Below are 19,412 nucleotides of genomic sequence, written 5' to 3'. Positions count from 1 at the left end.
CCCCTGCCTGTAGCCGCTGGGCTGCACCATGTCCTGGTGTGGGCAGCTGGCCCCAGCAGCTCCTGGCACTCACCCCAGGCAGCTGCCGCCAGAGTTGGGGAGCTGCTGGCACCAGTTGCCTGCACCAGGACACGGTGCAGCCCAGCGGTTACAGGAAGCTGCAGCCGGGGCTGTGGCGAGTACTGTGGCCCGCGCTGCCCGGGGCTCCACTTGTCCGCAGTCACCGCAGCCCGTGCTGGAGCGGCCAACACCAGCTGCCTACACCAGGTCATGGTACAGCCCAGAAGCTACAAGCAGCAGGCATCGGCCACTCCCAGGGCTGGTGCAGCAGGAGATGGGGTGAGTAGGGACAGGCAGAGCCCTGGGGAGTTCAGGGCACAGTGCAACCCAGCGGTTACAGGCAGCTGGTGTCGGCCGCTCCTGGGGCTGCTGCATCCAGGGCTGGGGGGAGTGCTGCTCTTTTACCTCTGCTTTGCTGCCTTGTGTAGTCCCGGGAGCGGCACCCCTCCCCGCACCTGTTCCCTAGTCCCAGCCTCACTGCCATGGGAACCTATCCCTATTTGTTACATTGTAAAGTGGGTCCACTTCATGCGATTTAAATTTATGCGCTGCTCTCCGGGACCGCATGTACTGCATCAGTCGAGGGAAACACGTAGTTCAATTTAGAGAGTGCTTTCCACATCTTCCTGTGGATTAGAATTAGCTTTTTTTGAATTAGAGACAAATACTGAAACTGGTAACACCCAATTTCCTCAAATGCAACTAAAATAATGAATTAACAAACTACTGCTGATATGAAGGAATTATTTATCAGTATTGACAGAACATGCTATTCTGATGAATATGTACATTTTTTATTCATCTTCACCCTTCTCCACCAGATACTGAAGATAGGTATATGTCAGGTTTAGCAAAAAAATAAAATAAAATAAAACAAAACTCAAATTGGTCTATTAGGCACTTACAATTTTGGATTCAGCAACATTAACAATTACAAAATGTTCCTGGTACTAAGACGGTGATCTAAGGAAATGGGAATGTGTACTGAAGCACCCTATACAAATTACTGAGGGGAAATTAGATGACTCCAAGAGATGATTAAGAGGGCCTAGACACCAAGTAGGTGAGATAACAGGAAGACCTATATGAAACACTAAGAACAGAAAGGGCTCTAAAACCGTATACTTTTAGATTTTAGGTGCCCGATTCAGGTGACACATTAGATACCTTCAGCCACTTGGATTCCAGTCTCAGGTGCCTGACAATGGCAGTGTAACGACCTGATGTGTAACAGCTTATTAATTAAAGCTCAGAGGAAATTGATTACCTAGGTCATAGCCCCCCACCCCCCAAAGTCTAAGGGGGTTCAAACCCACATCTCTTAAATCAGCAACCTGGAAAACAGGCAGAGCCAACCAAGAATGGGGCCAGAACAAGAGCAGAAAAAGAGGGATACAGAATTGGTATTAGGGCATCCAGCAAAAGAGAGAGGGAAAAATTCTGGTTCCCCACACCTGAACTGTTTATGCATATTATATTAGGCAGCCACTGGATTTAAAAGAACACAGAAATTACCCTGAGATCAAAGGCAGGATATGGTGTAAAAACAAGCTGATTAAGTTGATACAGTTCATCATCCAAATAAGGCCTTAGTTTAGTTTCATGTTCGTTCATGCCTTGGAAGCCCTGTTGACTTCTCCAGAGACAGGAACTTGATTTTGTGATACAGATACTTGTAGATAAAAAGTGAGTAAGATTAACATATGTAACGTAAGCATCATAAAGCCGCCAGCTGTTAAGAGATTTCTATCTCCAGTCTGTGTTACATTAGAGCTGGTAAGCTATGGGTGAACAGCTTTTCCATTACCAACACTCCAGGTGTTCAAGGAATTCAATGCTGAATGTGCTTCATTCATTCTCTATAAAACATTCCACTTTTTAACAGCAATCTGGTTTGCTTAAATGTAACCTGCCTTTGTGTCTGTTTAATGCCCTATCTCAGATGGCAGAGAGATATAATGCTATATCCAAGTTCCAAAGGTATATTAACTAAACTTAATTGTTTATTATAACTCAAAAAGAATGATAAGGACGCTAGCACAGAAAGTGCCACACTCCAACAGCCTACAGAAACTTAGGCCTATTCCAAGGAAAATTAGTCCCAGTGACTTCAGGGAGCCTCAGGTCTTTCTTTACACTTTCCTGCCCTTGAAGTTTTAGAGCAGGAAAGACAGACTAGAGAAAGGACATCTTGAATCTGCAGTTACACATCCTGTTACAATTAACTGAGGATATGAAAGTTTTGTTTAAAAAAATATTTTAAAGTTCATCAACAAGACTTACATTCTGGAGTAGGCTTTACATCTTTTAACTGGCACTGAAGTCTCTTAACGTTATGATGTATTTTTGATAGTTGTTGCTCAATTTTAGCTCCTGTGGAGGAAGTATAAGAAAATAAATGGCATGTCTAACAGTTTCACTGTGCAGCAAATTCAAATTTCCTATGCCGGCTCTCTCTAACAACATGGAAGTTCTGTTTACATGCAACTTAGGAATTCTGAATGATCTCACAACAATTCCACATCACTGAATACTTCAGAGTATGTGGAATCAACCACATGCTATTGGATTGTCACAAAATTCCTTAACTAGGGACAATGGATTGTTTTAAGCTTTGGTGGCTCCCATTCAAATAGCTATATCCCTACTTAAACCAGTTTTCTCCAACCTCTTGGCAGAGGCCCAAGGTTTAGCAAGCAGGACATTCTCAAACTGGAGAACAAAGGACACTTTCTGTTAATGCTGGGTCTTGAAAAACACAGATCTCATGAGTATGGTAGCAAGGGACATTCAGAGGCACCTCAGAGACACAGAGGGCTAACAGTCTTGTTTAACTAAAGGAACAGGTGAGGAAGATAAAAGAGATGCACAAGAGAGACAGCTCCTCCATTATTCTAAGAAGCCTTGTGCAAGAGAGGAGGAACCAAGGTTTGTTAGAAAAATCTGGCCCAAGCCCAAATAATGCTCCAGAGACGTAAGGGAATAGAAACGTACAGGTTTTTCTTTTGTCTAAATCCTTATATACTTCTTGTCCTAGCTACAAAAAAGTTATCATTTTGAGCCCATAAGAAAGGGTGCAGGTACACAACACAGTTGCACTGGTATTGCCATGTTTTCTCATGTATAATATACCCTCCAAATATAGTGCATGCCCTCTTTCTGGAAGGCCCCCCCAAAAAGGGGGGAAAAAAATCTTATCTTGAAGTGCAGGCAACTACCAGAGGTCTGGGGGCCACACAATGTGGCTGGGGGCCAGGACCTGATCTGAAGCCATGGCAATTAATATTGCCACCATTCCCTTTTCCTTCTCCCCCCAAAATTTCCAGACCTGTGAGGAGCCCTGTTTCTCATGTATAATGCATATACCAATTTTCCCCAGCTGGTTTTGGGGAAAAAGGTGCAGAACGTGTGAGAAAATACAGTATCTGCCTTTATATAAGTGTAAGTTGGGAGCAGGCATACAACGAACAGCCCTACTCCAGTAAAAGTCACTTCAGTCTAGAGTAATGGTACCCCAGGAAAGTCGGAAGTAATTATACACTGGTGTAAATTACTCCAGTGTACAGGTCACATGTCCACACTGTTCATTTCATGCTGGGACAGCCCCAATGCACACAGGCTATTACTGGTTCTCCACTACATAGTTCAGGGTACTGTAACAAACCTACAGCAGAGAGTTAAAAGAGCTGGTTAATCAGCTCTTCCAGTCAGCAGTACAACTTTCATGAACATATAAGCCAATATAAGTTACATCTTTGTAAACGTGTCATGTGTCCACACCAAAGTTTGTGCATCTGTTTGCTTAAAATGAAGAGGTGAAGAGTAAATAGAGAATGCATACGCGGTTGGTGTTCTGGGAAAGGGTATACTTAAAGTTACTGATTAGTCTGGGGGCTATGGCAACTGCACTGTAAGGTCCTATTCCCTGAAAGTTGTAACAGAGTCTGTGCCTAGAATATGTGCAAGAGCAGCCAAGGGAAGAAACAGGACTACTGAAGAAAAGTTTAAATGCGCAAGACTCCAGTGACCTAACACAGCAACTTGGTAAGTGTCAAGCTGGGGCAGGTTTCACACATTCTCAAAGCCATTAATTGTGTAACCCTTTGTTTCAAATCTTCCTGTTATCCTTAAAGTATGCACACCTAGTCCTATATCACTACCCCTTTCATCTTCATCTTCCTTTTCTAACTGCATTACCCTCTTGAAACCTTTTTGCCCAACTAAGTACCTTCTAAATATTTATTTTTGTCTTAAAGCCACGTGGGGAAGAAAAGGTATATATCAGGGGTCGGCAATGGTGCAACCCAGCTGGCACCATGGGCCACCATTCCCCTTCAGTGACAGTGAGCAGAGGCTGTAGCAAGGAAGAACAGCCTTCCACAGGGGCTGCAGCAGCTGGCTAGAGCAGCCAGAGCTGATTGACAAGCTATTACCACAATGCAGACTAGATTAACAGCTGGGGAATAGGCATGCTCTTAGGAAAGTGCAGACCACACCCAACCCCTTTGCAGGCTGCATCTGCCCTATGGGCCATAGTTGGCAACCCCTGGTATATAGGATAGGAGAAAAAAAACCCACCATCAAAAAAGTTCAAACTTTACTATGTAAAATGATCTTACTAGCATCTTCCTTTTGCCTTCTTTTTCCCTTTTCAGCTTGGGCTGTTCAGACTGACATACTATGCAGTTTGTGTCATGTTTGCTTGAATTCTTGCTAGGGAAGGTAATGTGTTTGCCATCCTGTAATTTAGGTGAGCAAAATATTTTCAACAAATAGAAAAAATTTGCCACAAAGGTGATCACAGTCACAAAGCATCCTAAAATTCAAATTTACAAGTATGACCTGAACTTCATCACACTGCTCCACTATCAATAATAATTAAGCATTCATTGGAATAGAGAGTAGAACCCCAGTGTCTCATCTCCCAAGTGTCCTAACCTCAAGGACAGTGACACCACTTCTTTTTGCTTTCTGTATCATGACTCTTTCAGAACCTATACAAAGTAAAATAGCTCTGAAAAGAGAAAAATGAGAGAGACCCTCCTTAGAACACCCTCTGATGGTAATTCAGGTGTTATCCTTGCAGCTCGTAAAATTCTTTAGGGTAGAAAAAGAACTACACTCAGGTCTCCCACACCCTGGTGAATTCTCTAATGACTAAACTGCTGGATATTTCCTTAATAGCTCTTAATTTCATTTGCTTTTCTTACATTTTAAAAGGACCTCAAAATGAAGGATTTCATCTGGGTCTAATGGTACGCTTCATATCTAACAAAATATTACTGACCATTTTTTTCCACTTAGGCAAGAACAATGAAAATGGTTACAATCTGGTTTGTTTCGAACCAATTTTTAAATGTGTTTTAAGCTTGAGAACAGAATAAAAAGTTCATTCTTTGCATAGCACAATTCAAAAGTATTTGCAATGAGCCAACATCTGCAGTCTACCCAAACAACAGGTAAACCTTCTTTTACTAGATCTATCCTCTCAAAATCTGAAATACACATTAGATTATTTGACGCTTGTATTCTTTAGCACCTTCCTCTTTACTTCAAAAATTCAGCAGATCCAGACACTTGTCCACAAAGCACTGTGGAAGACTTTTAGACTCCTTAATTATTTTGTGCTGCTGTCATAAGCTTATTGCATCCTAGGGCAGAGGCACACAAACAAATTATTGCAAGGTTAACAAGTTTTATAGCAAGAGTATAAACGTATAATCCACGGGCTGGATCTGGCCTACAGAGACATGTCACTCAACCCAAGTAGCTCCTAGGATGCATCATGAACTTGAGAGCGGTGCCCACTGCCAAATTCCAGGACACAAGAGTCCTGTTTGGTACTTGCTTTAGTGGCAAGGCAAGCAATGGCTGTGATAGCCCTGGTGGCTCCCTGACCCACCACAGCAGCCACCGTCACCACTTGCCCTGCCACTGGAGATGGGTCCAAATCCAACCCTCAAGGCCAAACAAATTTGACACCCCAGCCTTACATCACATCAACTGCTCAGCAGTAACTGAGCATTTGGATACTCCTACCCCATGGTAAATTAAAAGTTACCTCAAACAAAAGCTGTTTTCAGTCTTGCTCTGTTCCCAATCCATCTGTGTATTACCACAGATCAAGTCTCAAAAAAAAAATTTCTAACACTAACATCAGTAGCACAATGGAACAAGCTGCCTAGGGAAGCTGAAAATCTTGTTCATTAGAGATTTTTCAAAAAAAAGGCTAAATAGACATTTAGCCAGGATCATTTATGAACAAAGGATCCTGAATCTGTGCAGGGTGCTGGACTAAATAAACAGTGAGGTTCCTTCAAGCCCTATGAGTCTAAGTTCTGCTTTACTATGAGGGAAGATCATGCACACAGCAGATGAGCAGTAAAATTCCCAGTTTCCATTACCTTAAAGTAAACTAAAGACCCTCAGCTAAGCTGCATTACATCTTGTTAGGTTTACTTTTAACAGATCCCCAATATGAATGGTTTCCTAAAGCAGTTTTACAAAGACGGGATATTTGCTATACTCTGGATGTAAGACTGCTTAAAAATGGCTAATAATAGTAAATATTGCCACAATGCAGTTCTTACGCCATGCTCCTTATAAATAGCACATAAAAGTATTTTTCTACATTATTGTCAGAATTCACTTCCTGCTTTGATTTGTTCTACGAGTTAATAAACCACTTATGGGAGTGACTATGGAGAAGCAAACAAACTGTGTTACTTTCAGCTTTTCTGCCGTTGGTCATTTTGCGTTCCAGTTCTTCCAGCGTGCTGTATTCCATCCTGAAATCACTCTTCTTACTGTAGAGATGGCCATTTTTGTCTTTTTCTATAGTTGCAAGTCTGAAACAAAAAACTTATGCGACTGAAATCTCATTTTAAAATAACTGAAGATTAACAGAAAATAAGTTTGTGGTCATAGTCATTACCACTTAGAAATCAGTTACAAGAACGCTGACTAGTTCTCTTTATTTTTTGATGCAATAAGGCGAGTTTCATTTAATGTTACAGACAAGTATATCCTTACAGAAAGTAACAGCTCTGTGAAGGGAACATTAATCAAAATAACTGCTTTCAACCTACCTTGTAAATAGTGTTATCATGCCTCCAACAAATATTTTGTTAATCCCAAATGTACGCACCATTTTCTGGGCCTGGAGAAGTACATGGCTTCATTTGCTTTGTACTTAACATCCATTGTTCTAGGAGTAGCCACCACAACACGTCTTACATGCCATTCTCTATCCAATCCCACCTTGCAAGATGTTGGGATTTTAAATAGAAGCACACCGATATAATTGGTGGCATATCGGATTCTCATAACCCATTGTTCATATGCCTATAGTACAGTGGAGGATTCCATAGTTTGATACAGAAGGCAGTCTGTCAATCATTTTGTAAGTAGGTCATGTAAGTAGGTCATGGGGGAAAACTCCAGAGCCCAGTGACTATATGTTAATGACCTAGAAAAAGTTCCCGCCAATTTGCAGCTTCTTTGCACGGTGCATTGCTTTTGCATCTAAGAAATGCTCGGTGCAAAGAGTTCCCGCCAAAGTTATGCAAATTCGTACCCCACTATTGGACTATTCTAAATTATTCCTACCTGGAGGCTAGTGATTGGCTTGCTAGCCGTATAAGAGGCTTGAGCAGTTTCCGCCCAAGTTGGAGAACTCCACATACATCTCGTGGAGAACTCTGAGTACACTGTGGAGCCTAGCAAACTCCACGCGTGTTTCAGAGCGAACTTAGCGGCCTGATCAACCATTAAGGACTCCCCGTCACCGACCCAAGGGGGCCTAGCACACCCCCACCCGAGACGTAAGACGACTGCCGGCCCAAACACCCCGAACACATCTGCAGACCGACCAACATCTTTGTAATTTCTGCCCGACCCAAGTTTGTAACCGTAACCGAAGCAAGCATCTGACCTGCACTGTACGAGCAGTGTAAGTAAACAACCTTTTGTTTAACCAAAACGCTTGAGTACCTGATTCCACCCCAAGCGTCACAAGTACCCGCCCGCCGATTAGGGCTCCTAAAGCCCCGAACCCCGCGCCGCGGCTCTCGGCGGCGACACGGATCAGCACCGATAACAGGAAAATTAACGTTATGCGCAATCGTCTTTTTTTGGCTGGTGTAGCCAATAATGTCACCAATAAATGCCGCATGCATGTGACCAGGAATGCAGCCCAACAACTTGGAGAGCAGCATCTGGCTGGTAAATCTGTGAGGGGAAGGGGCAGGGGGAAGGGAAAGGGTGTGGGAGGGGCAGTTCGAGGCCCCCACGGTGAGGGAGGGAGTGAGGCAGGGGCAGGCACTGCCCAGCCAGGGTGGTGAATGAGACCCCAGGATGGAACACAGGGCAGAGCTGCAGGTGACTTGTCCAAGGAGTGCGGGGAGATAGGGAGGGGAAGTTGCAGTGGGGTAGGGAGAGGGGGCGGCTCCCTGCCACTGTGCACACCCCCAGGGAAGGCATGGCGGGTATGTGCCCCCCGGATTTATGTGCGAGGCAAAGGCGGGCTGCCTGCTGTGGGCCAGGGGCTGCACCAGCCTCTTCCCGGTGAGGGTGCTGGGCCAGGGCTGCACTCAGGGCGGGTGGCAGCACCGCTGGGAGGGGTGGCTACGAGGAATTTTGAGGTGGCCATAGCCCGCTCCATAGCCACCCCTCCCAACACTGCCCGCCCCACCTGCAGCCCCGGCCCAACCCCCCTCCCCGCCTGGTAGAGACCAACACAGCCCCTGGCCCCAAGCCCACAGTGGAAAACCCACCCCTGCCCTGCACACAAATCCAGGGGGCACATGCCCCCTATGCCTCCCCCAGGGGTGTGCACAGCAGCAGGGAGCCATCCTCCCTAGCCCCCATCCCCACCAATGAGCCACCTGCAGCTCCACCCCATGCCCTGCCCTGGGGTCACATTGGGCGCCATGGCTAAGCAGTGCCTGTCCCTGCCCCACTCCCTTCCTCACCATGGGGGCCTCAATCTGCACCCCTGGTCCCCTCCACTTCCCTTCCCTCCCACACACTTACTGGCAGGATGCTGCTCTTCAAGCTTCCCGGCTGCATTCCTGTAAATCAGCTATCAGATCAGTATCAGCCGATATGGTAATAATAATCGGCCATTGGTATTGGCCAAGAAAATCTTTATCAGTGCACCCGTAATTTTAAAATCCAAATTTGAAAGAAAATATTTTTTGTATTTGGAACAAAAACCAGAAGTTTCTCTTTACATGTAATTTCCACCCTCTTCCCAGATCTACTTGGAACTCTGGGGACCACCTCATGGGCTGCCTTGTGGTCTGTCTTAGAGCCAGACTGTCCTGGGGCCTGGGATATTGAGGATCGGGGAATATGGAGGCACATGGAGCCCAATCTCCCAAGAAGCTAAGAATCTGTAACTATAATCTGGAATCTGGGTAGACATGGGTTCAAGTCCTTGATCTGCCACACAACCCTTGTCTGACCCTGGACAAATCACTCATCCCCCTTTTCCTAATCTATAAAAAGAGGATAACAGTATTTCCCTACCTCGTATGGGTAATGGGAGTATTAATACAATCTAAGCAGCCTACAGGGGACGTTTAAGCAGAAAATTGCTTACCATGTGTGGATTCAGCAGTTCATCCTCACAGCACTGCTGTTACAGCTGTTCTACTAGTAGTCCTGAAACTGCCTAGGTCCTGTCAAGTTCACGGTTGCTATTAGAAGCAAGGCAATCAAAGGAAACTACATCCTGGTGGCAGCATGTCCTGGCCAGGCTTCTTCAGCACATTCTATTCACCCATGCCCACTAATATGCTTCAAATCTTGCAGCACACCAGTGAAGCTCTGCGGGGGTCTTTGTCCACAGTTCCCATTTTTCTTGGGAAGAGCCACTGGAGCAGCTTTACAGCATGCTACCAAGTTTGGAAGGTAAGCAGAAGTGAATAGTAGGGTCATGCTTGGAGAAGGGCATATCTTAGCCACAATGCACTGCCCCAGCACCCTAGACATACCCTAAATAACAATGTAACTAGCATTAATAATGAACAAAAAACTAAGAAGCAGGCTGTTCCTTTACGTAAGCATAAATAAGATAAATCTGCCCAGCAGGTAAGTCTGTGGGGAGGAACAGATTGATGCAGAGGAAGAAAAAAATTTGGGGGGGGCACACCTCCCCAGTACCTAAGTCCCACCTGGCCGGGGCCCCACTCAACTTACCCCTGCTCCTGCCTCTGCGGCAATCCCTCACTGCAGGGGCCTCAATCTAGGCCCCGCCCCTTCCTTCCCCCATGGACTGACCTGCTAGGCTGGGGCGCACATGTGCATGCATGCGGGCACTCAGCCCCCAGCCCCAGCCTCAGATCGACTCGAAGACGCTGTCAGATCTACCACAAGAGGCTCTGAGATCTACCGGTAGATCAAGATCCACTGGTTGGTGACTACTACTGTAGGGAATGAAGAGAAGGAAACCAGCAATGTTTTGAGCATAGCAAAAGCATCTTTGGGACCCAAGATTTACCTGGAGGGATAACTTGGGCTAATTGCCACGTATTTATGGGTCTGATGTCATTTCATTCTCCTGCGTTTCTTCCTCCGTTTTCCATTTTAAATATCTGGTGCCTTGAAGTTGCTAATGAATCACACCAGTGTAATTTATGTTGTTATAGTAATGTATGATAGTAATATGACATAATAAAAAAATATGTATGCATGGGGGGAGGGTAAGTACTTTTCTCCTTTAATGGCACCTCTGAATTGTAGTGTGTTTGCTAACATTGTTTATTTCTATTTTTGTGAAGTAGCTTATTTCTTTAGGGTTTGATTTATGTTACTTTACATTTTTTTTCCCAAATGAAATATTATTTATGTTGTTTCTTATTTATTTTTCCTGCTGTTCTTCCATAGTGCCAGAAGCCCTTACAAATAGCTATCACTCAGTAGAGCATAGCAGGGGTAGAGCTGGGAAACTAGCTACCCCAATGCCATTGCAAACACAGATGGAGCTCTAGCGTAAACAGACAAATTTGCTTCAAATTTGCTGAAAAATCTTTGCTTGTACAGTAGAACATGAATCATTCATATCCTAATGACTTGCTGCCTGCTTACTTTAAAACAGGTTTCTGAGGAAAGGACAAGCCTTGTAGCTGTTTGCTGCAGCATTTATTTTAATGGATGCTGCTTCTCCACTGGGCTACAGCACCGTAGCAGTCCCACAAAGCTGTTTTCTAAAGCTGTATATATCCTGTTAGCTTGCAAATGCTCATCCTCACAAGGCCCAAGAAATCTAACCCTACAATTATCCAGGTTCTACCACATTCCAAATACTTCTACAATAAATGAGTGATCTAAACAAGAATGAGAGCTGTGCAGACATTAATGCTAGAAATGGCTAACTTGGCTATAACAGTTCTTTTGTAGTTTTATTGACAGGTGATCTTTGCTACTTTATGAGGTCAACAATGTGGTAAAGAAATGAGAAAGATATGACCAGACACCAATGTGAGAGCAAGCTGTGCTCGTAGCATGGGGAGGAGGAGTGATGGACGCGGTTAGCAGCATTCCCACTCGTGCTGATTGGCAGGGGGCGGGCAGACGCCGCCCGGTTAAAAGGGGAGCGCGCCAAAACAATGGGGGGGACCCGCGTAATATCGGAGAGGACTGATCACCCTCGCCGGAGGTCCTGCGTCTGTGAAAACCTGGACGACCCCATCACGATTTGGTATACCATCTGAGTATGCTCAAGAGCTCCCGAGGAATCGACGAACTAGATTCCTGATACAGCTGTACGAGATTGTTGCCTGAAATAATGAGTAAAGCAATTTTCTTATCTCACTGCCTCCCCGGTGTGTTTCTGTCGACGGAGGGAGAGACAGAAGAAGGAGGAAAGGCCCGAACCCTTTTGTCCCCGACCTACTCGAGTGGATTAGGCTCAACCACCCATAGTTAGGTTGCACAAACAATATAGCAAAACTTAAAGGATTCCAGATTCTGGATCCAGGTCTCACACTCAGAGCTAGACAGGGGCAGGCAAATTCCATTTCCCAGAAGCCCCTGCCCACATGGCTAGGGCCAGTCTCCATGGAGACCCCAGCCACACCTGCGCTGTGATAGTACAAGGCTTGGACTGCCAAGAAGACTGGTTCCAGCCGTGCTGGCAAGGCACACAGCAGGACAAGGGGCTTCTCTGGAGTCGCTGGGATTTTGCAGCGGGGGCATCTTGGTCCGGGGCCAGGGCACAGCCGTGATCTGCAGCCTGTGCACTCCAGGCAGGGACACACAGGCAGCAGAGGACAGCTCTGCCCCGGTTCCTTGCAGTAGTAACAGCCTGGTACCGAGCTGGGGCACAGCTGTGATCTGCTGCCTGCGTGCCACTGCCCAGAGCATGTAGACTGCGTATTGTGGCTCTGCCCTGGCCCTGGACCAAGCTGCCCCTGCCACATGATCCCAGCGGCTCCTGAGCAGCTCCCTGCCCTGCCCTGCCCCGCGCCTTGCCAGCATGGCTGGGGCAGGTCTCCATGGAGACTCCAGCCTTGCGCTATCACAGCACAGGTGCAGCTAGGGTTTCCATGGAGATCAGCCCCAGCCATGTGGGCAAGGGCTGCTGGGAAATGGAGTCCGGCTACCAGCTGGATCTGCCATTTTGCCTAGCTCTGGGCTACAGCCACACAAGGATTGAAAGTTGCCTAACTTAGGGGCCTTGCCACCTAGGGGAATGCAATGCCCAGAGTTTGGCACAAATATACGCCTACATTCTTTTTTGGAAATTAAGAGCCTAAGAATCACAGAAACAAAGGAAATATGCCTATGTTGAGCTTTGCACTGCCACAGCCAGGCTGGGACTGGTACCTGAACTAGCTAGTTTAAAGCACTTTTGTGACTGCCATGTAAATATACTGTAGGAATGATATCCATAGCCACCAGCTGTGATCACGGTTGAGAGAGCAGCTGTCTGAATCAGCCATTAGAAAATGCCCAGATGATACTCAGGCACCTGCTTTTGCTGAAGAATCACAGCTATGCACCCTTTCCTGAAATGAGGTGCCTATGCTTACAAAATACAGTTGGAAAAGGGGGTGTTGCTCCTTTTTAAACAATAGCTCAATGGTTAGGGCACTAACAAAGGATGCTGAAGACACGTTTCAAACAATCCTTCCCCTGCCTGAAGTTAACTTGAATGTACCTCTGCCACCTTCTAGAACAATGATTCTTAATGTTTTTGTACCCCTGGCACCCCTCCATAGCTTTTGTGAATTGTGTGTTAACCAATTTCAAAGATAATTTACAGATTACAGTGCTTACCTCCTTGCAGAGAGGCCAAGATAATTTACAGATTACAGTGCTTACCTCATTGCAGAGAGCTCTGGCAGTAGGATCATCCAGGCCTGAACAAGCCTAAGTCTGCTCTTATCTACTTAGTTTATCTCCTAACACTTCACTTTTATCTTCAGGCACCCTTCAAAAGATCAGGCAGCACTCCATGGTGTCTGGGAGTCTGCTTAAGAATCACTGTTCTAAAAGAATGAAGCTACTGAGTATTCTAGGGTACAGGTTTTCTCCATCCAGCTCACTGAAATTGTCCTACTTTGCATGGAACAACCATTTTTTCCATTGGGCCTCACTTCAGGGGAAGGAAGGGAAACCTGGGTTATTATTCCCACTCTGATGAATATTTAATATAAAATAGTGAAATATTTAGTGGAGCAATAAGTGGAATATAAGTCTCCTCCCTCAGCACCCCTGCAGCCCAGGATCAACTGCAAGAGGCTCCAGGATCTCCTCCCTCCTTTGTGAGTGCCCTAACCAGGAGGATACTGAGATGCCTTCTCTCTGGTTTATATTTAATTATTCCAAGCAAAGCGAATCAGCATCAACAGAAGAAAATGAGAGCACACCCATGTCCCAGAATACCCTAAAGCAGTGGTCTCCAACACTTTTAAGTCGAAGATCACTTTTGGAACTTTAAAGGAATCCAAGATCTACCCTGTTCAGCCACCAGCCCCTCCCCCCACCCCGCCCAGCAGGTAAGTCTGTGGGGAGGGAAGGGGAGGGTGCAGACTGAGGCAGAGGAAGAAAAAAGTATTTGGGGGCATGCCTCCCCAGCAGGAAGTCTGTGGGGGAAGGGGAGAGGGCCCAGGCCTAGCCCCACTCCCTCTCTCACCACTAGGGCCTCAATCTACTGCCCCCCCACTACTCCCCCAACAGGCAGGGTGCGATAGAGCCATCAGCGGCTCGTCAGGGGGTGTGGGGAGAGGGGCAAGGCACACCCCAGGAGGGCATGGGGGGGGTGGGGAAGTGCCCCTGAAATTGCACAGAGCAGGGCAGGGCAGGCTGTAGCTGGGGCCAGGCTGTTCCCAGCAGAGGCTGGGGCCATGCAGCGGCAGCGCTGGGAACAGGGCTACGGGGGCTGCAGCCACCCAAAAATTCGCTGTAGCCCTCCCAACTCCCTTCCCAGCACCCCCGCCGCCCAGCCCAACCACAGCTCCTAGCCTCCACTGGGAACAGCCCGGCACCGCCTCCCAGCAACTGCCCACAGCAGCAGCCTGTCCTCCCCCGTGCAGATCTGGGGCACATGGTCCCTATGCCCTGGGGCAGGGGGGAGGGGCTGGGAGGCGGCGCCAGGCTGTTCCCGGCAAAGACTGGGGACTGCAGTTGGGCTGGTCGGCGGTGGTGGGAGTGGGGTTGGGAGGGCTACAGCGAATTTGTGTGTGGCTGCACCCCTCCATAGCCCCACTCCCAGCACCGCTGCCATGCAGCCTCAGCCTCCACCAAGAACAGCCTGGCCCCAGCTGGCAGCTCCAGTCTGCCCCACCCTGCCCTACACAATCCCAGAGCCACCCCCCGTGCTCTTCTGGGGTCCACGTGCCCCACTCCCACTCACCACTGCTGCAGCTCACCACTGCTGCAGCCCACCACACTGCCCTGAGTTTGGGGGGGGGGGGGGGTATGTGCCCCCCCCCCGATCTGTGTAACAAGGAGGTGGTTCCCACTGTGGGCTGGGTTTTGCACCCCAAGCTCTGCTGCAGCTGGCCTGGGAGCAGCTGGACACACGTGGCGTCGGGCTATTCCTGGGCCAGCTGCAGCGGGGCTGGGGGCACAAAGCCCAGCCCACAGCGGGATCTGCCTCTGCTGGGCACTAATGGGGGGAGGGGGCGGCACATGCCCCTTGGGGCCTCTGCCAGGTGCACACAGCAGTGAGAGCCCTTTCCACCCACCCCTGGACAACCCACCTGGGCTGAATCTTCCCACCACCCACCCAGCCAGGGCCCCACTTACTGGGTTGCTCCTGCACTCTGTCCCTCACCGCAGGGGCCTCAATCTGGCCCCCACCCCTTACTGTCCCCCACCAACTGACCTGTTGGGATCGCCTGGGGGGTGGGAAATGTGTGCACACATGCACGTGAGTGCTCACCGCCATTTCTGCTGGCCAGTGCCGACCCAGCCGGGCTCCTCCCATCTCCAGCAGCAAGTGGGAAGCTGGCTTCAGCTGCATGCCGCTTTTCCTGTCTGGTGCTGACCCAGCAGGGCCCGTCCCATCTAGAGCAGCATGTGGCTGCAGCTGGCTTCCCATGTGCTGCTGGGGACTCCCAGCTGGGTTGGCACTGGCCAGCAGAAGTGGCGGTGGAGCCTCCTGCCTTTTGGGACCAGCTGGTACAGGTAGAGGGAAAGTACAGCAGCACGTGGGGAAGCTACTGCTTGATAGGGGATGGGATGGGCTGGCTGGGCCGCACCAAGGAGGGAAAACTGTGGCTGAGCTCCCTGCGGCTCAGGACAGGAGCATTCCCACAGCACTGGAGGGTGCTGTGCTGGCGAGGGGACCTGGGCTTGGGCTGGCTTCTGCTGTGCCACAGGGGAAGGTGGGGGGTGGGCTGGGATGGGTCAGGACCAGGTCATGCTGGCACCAGTGATGGGCTGGGGGGTTGGTCAGTTTTTGATGCCTGGGGCCTGATGGGGTGGGCTGGGTCCTTGCTTGTGGGAGGGGTCAGGTTCCAAGGCCACCTCTCCAAAAGGAGTACTTCCAGGGGCAAAGGGAGGGACTTCCAGTGGCAAAGGTCACTGGACCTTAGGGGGTGGGACTTCCGGTCCCAAGAGGACGACCAGGGGGTGGGGCTACCCATGCAGCACTCGACAGCTTGCTAAAACTCATCAAGCAGCCCTCCGCCCAAAATAATGAGATAACAACATCCCTTTACTGTTTTAGCAACTAATCTGAAATCACCTCACAAGTCTATCACCCAAAACAACACTATGCAAAATACATTTATGCAGACAATTTTTAACTTACTGATTTTTCAGTTTCTCTGCTGTTCTTATGAATTCAACTTTCTTAACTTGTTCAGCTTTTATCTTCCAGTTCTGAAACGGAAAGTGTTGATGAGCACCTGGAGTGCTGAAGCAGCTATCACTCTGTACAGAACACAAAATGCAGCACTCTTTATTATTTAAACTATTCTAGCATTTAAAAAACTTATTTGTGTCACTGGTAGTAGAGTAAGATAAAAGACCTGGCATGAACCCAATTTAAAAGTACAACTTCAATGTAATTCAAATTATTTTAAATGGCCACATAGTGGCTTAATACTACACTAACAAAACAAACTGAAAACTGTAATATGTTTTTTTTAAAGAAATATAGGAAAATACCAAATCACTGCATGCCACAAGATATGCAATACTATCAGACCCAATATTCTGCCTCTGACCATGACCAAAACCAGAAGCTTCAAAGAAAAGTGTTACTACCTGACATGAGGCATACTTAGGAAAATATCTACCCATAAAGGTCTCATCTGAGCTCCAATAATTAGGAAGTGGTTAAAAACCTGTAGCATAAGGTTTCATAGTTTCACAGTAGCTAGGGTCAGGAGGGACCTGAACAGATCATCTAGCCTGACCTCCTGCCACAGGCAGGAATGAATGCTGGGTTCACAAGACCCCAGACAGGTGATCGTCCAACCTCCTCTTGAATTTCATAGATTTCATAGATTTCATAGACATTAGGGCTGGAAGGGACCTCGGAAGATCATCGAGTCCAGCCCCCTGCCCAAAGGGCAGGAAGTCAGCTGGGGTCATAGGATCAAAATTTGCCCAAGGTACGAGCGAGGACCACTTCCCTGGGAAGTTGGTTCCAGATTTTGGCCACCCTAACTGTAAAATATCGCCTTCTGATCTCTAACCTAAACCTATTCTCCATCAGCTTATTACCATTGTTCCTTGTCACCCCAGGTGGTGCTGGGGAGAAAAGGGCTCTGCCTATTTGCTGTTGATCTCCCCTGATGAGTCTGTAGGCAGCCACCAGGTCCTCCCTCAGCCTCCTCAGTCTCTCCTCGTAGGGCCTGTCCTGCTGCCCTCTCACCAAGCGGGTGGCCCTCCTCTGAACCCTCTCCAGGCTGGCCACATCATCCATTTGAAGTGCGGCACCCAGTAGTGGACGCAGTACTCCAACTGTGGCCTGACCAAAGGTTTAATATCCCTTCCAAATGTTGTAATTACTTACAAACAACTTTGAATATTTCCAACATTACCATTAACTACTGGTGAGTTAGCCTACAATTTTGCAATCCCTACTCATGTATAGTAAGCATGTGCTATACAGGCAGTTGCCATGCTGAGACCACTGCCGATCATTATTTCTTTGTGCTCTCCCATCTATACTCACTTGATTCAATCAGTGCTGAGTAAATATTTCCCTCCTCAGATTATATCCACCTAACACCACCACACAGCAAGTTTAGTAGGAGGTAGCTTTTCTATAGGCAAAAACAACACTAATAATCAAGAACTTCTTAGCATAGATAAACAAGACATTTGTCTTCCACATGCAGTAGCTACAACCAAAATGATTAAGGCCTTGTTAACCCAAGAAAACAGCACAAGTTCTCTCTGCTGGAAAGCTATGGGGAAAAGAAGCAGAGAACTTGTAAGACACTCGCCACTGACCTAAAGGTGTCACTAAAAAGAATCAACTCAACAGAGGCAGGACATTCCAGTTTTTAATTCATTTTAACTTTATCAGCTGAAGAGTACCTAGTAAGTATGTGATTAGTATTACCCTGGTTTAACAAAGCCCCTTTTTTCTTCTTTAAGGGTCACTCTTCTTTCGTATTTGTCCTTTTGGACAAATAAATGTCCCCTAAAAATATAAAAATAAGATGTGTACTCTGCTTCATTGGAAAGCTTTCGTCCCTGTCAGCTTCTTCATTGGTACTTTATATATCCCCTAGGTTAAGGGTGTCAAAGATATGGTTGGCTCACGGAGCCACATAATCCAGCTCGGAGTGCTGCCTGTGGGTCTCAGACCTGCCCCATGCACTGCCTGTGGCATACGCTGGCCCTGCTATGCACTACATGTAGCGCACAGAACCTATACTGCATACACTGTTCATTGCGTGGAGGCTAGAGCCGAAATGAACAATGCACACAGCACATGGGGCTGATCTGGGATGTGCCAGGCACAAAACACACAGGGCCAGGCCAGGGGGCGGCACACCGCATGCACAGCTTTTACTGGATCGGCCCTATACACTGAATCCGAGGCAGTCTGCATCTGGCCCAAAGACCAGCTATGCAAGCCAGATGCAGCGCCAAGACGATCTGGCACGTGTGCCACATGCAGTGCACACCCCAGCCTGACCCCATGCCCTGCAGCATGTGACATATGAGACTGGTCTGGAACGGGTTATGCGTGGCGCACAGGGCTGGAGCCTGCATGGGCTACATGCAGCATGTGGGGCCAGTCTGGGATATAAGAAGACTTATTTGCTTACTTATTTGCACATTTTTCACTGTACGATCATTTTTCAGCAAATACTGTAGAGCATTTTAAGCTTCTAATACGATCGTTTCATATTTAAGACCCAGCAACGCTGCTTCGGAGCGGGGCCGGGGGCTTTGGGCCATGCCCCCCACCCAGGCCACGCCCCCTCCCCCACACCAGCGTAGTCCGGGGCTCGTGCTTGGAGCGGGAGAAGAAGCGGGGGCGGCGAAGCCCACACCGCGACCCAGGAGTTAGCACGGCCTTTACCTGTTGGTGGCCGGACGCCGCCGCTGCCACAGCTGTTGCTAGGGCCGCCATCTTGAAGCCGAGCAACGATTCAAGGCCCGCCCCGCTCCTCCCTCCCCCTTCCCCCGGCTCGGGCCTGGGGGTGGGACTTAGGAAGGAGGTGTTCCTTGGCCCCGCCCCTTTCGTCTCAAGCGTGGCCTAGGGGCGGAGCCAGGGGGACCACGCCCCCAGCGTGTTAGTGGCGGTGCACAGGTGGCAGTGTGTGCGTGTGCGCGCTGCTGCTTGTGAAGCTTCGCGCTGCGCCTGGGCGGCCCGGGCCGAAGGCTGAGCTGTGCCTGCGGGGTCCCACTTGGCCCGGGCAACCTTC

At 48.2% G+C, this 19,412-nt stretch overlaps 1 protein-coding gene and 1 long non-coding RNA gene across 4 annotated transcripts in view; one reads left to right on the top strand and one right to left on the bottom strand.

Annotated features, from left to right (window-relative positions):
• The window catches only part of CCDC112 (coiled-coil domain containing 112), a 49,619-nt gene extending 30,481 nt beyond the window's left edge, over positions 1 to 19,138 (bottom strand). For 2 of the 3 annotated variants that reach the window (XR_003094178.1, XM_006023990.3), the window contains exons 1-4: positions 19,067 to 19,138; positions 16,328 to 16,449; positions 6,787 to 6,908; positions 2,344 to 2,433 (exon numbers count right to left, since the gene is read on the bottom strand). Coding sequence is in view for 1 of the 3 variants with exons in the window: in XM_006023990.3 (XP_006024052.1) it covers positions 2,344 to 2,433; positions 6,787 to 6,908; positions 16,328 to 16,449; positions 19,067 to 19,117 (385 nt within the window). In the remaining 2 variants the exon portion in view is untranslated. The remainder of the gene's footprint in view (positions 1 to 2,343; positions 2,434 to 6,786; positions 6,909 to 16,327; positions 16,450 to 19,066) is intronic. The other variant, XR_003094179.1, reaches the window with a different exon arrangement.
• Positions 7,914 to 11,792, top strand: LOC102377336. Its single transcript, XR_001358054.2, has 3 exons — positions 7,914 to 8,011; positions 9,877 to 9,975; positions 11,464 to 11,792. It is a non-coding gene; the product is annotated as an uncharacterized LOC102377336 (long non-coding RNA).
• Positions 19,139 to 19,412: the final 274 nt, after the last annotated feature.

The sequence above is a fragment of the Alligator sinensis genome, unplaced genomic scaffold (genome assembly GCF_000455745.1).
Source record: "Alligator sinensis unplaced genomic scaffold, ASM45574v1 scaffold609_2, whole genome shotgun sequence".
Taxonomy (NCBI): Eukaryota; Metazoa; Chordata; order Crocodylia; family Alligatoridae; genus Alligator; species Alligator sinensis.
Note: the sequence above shows the minus strand (reverse complement) of the source record. Positions and strands in the feature narration are given on the sequence as shown.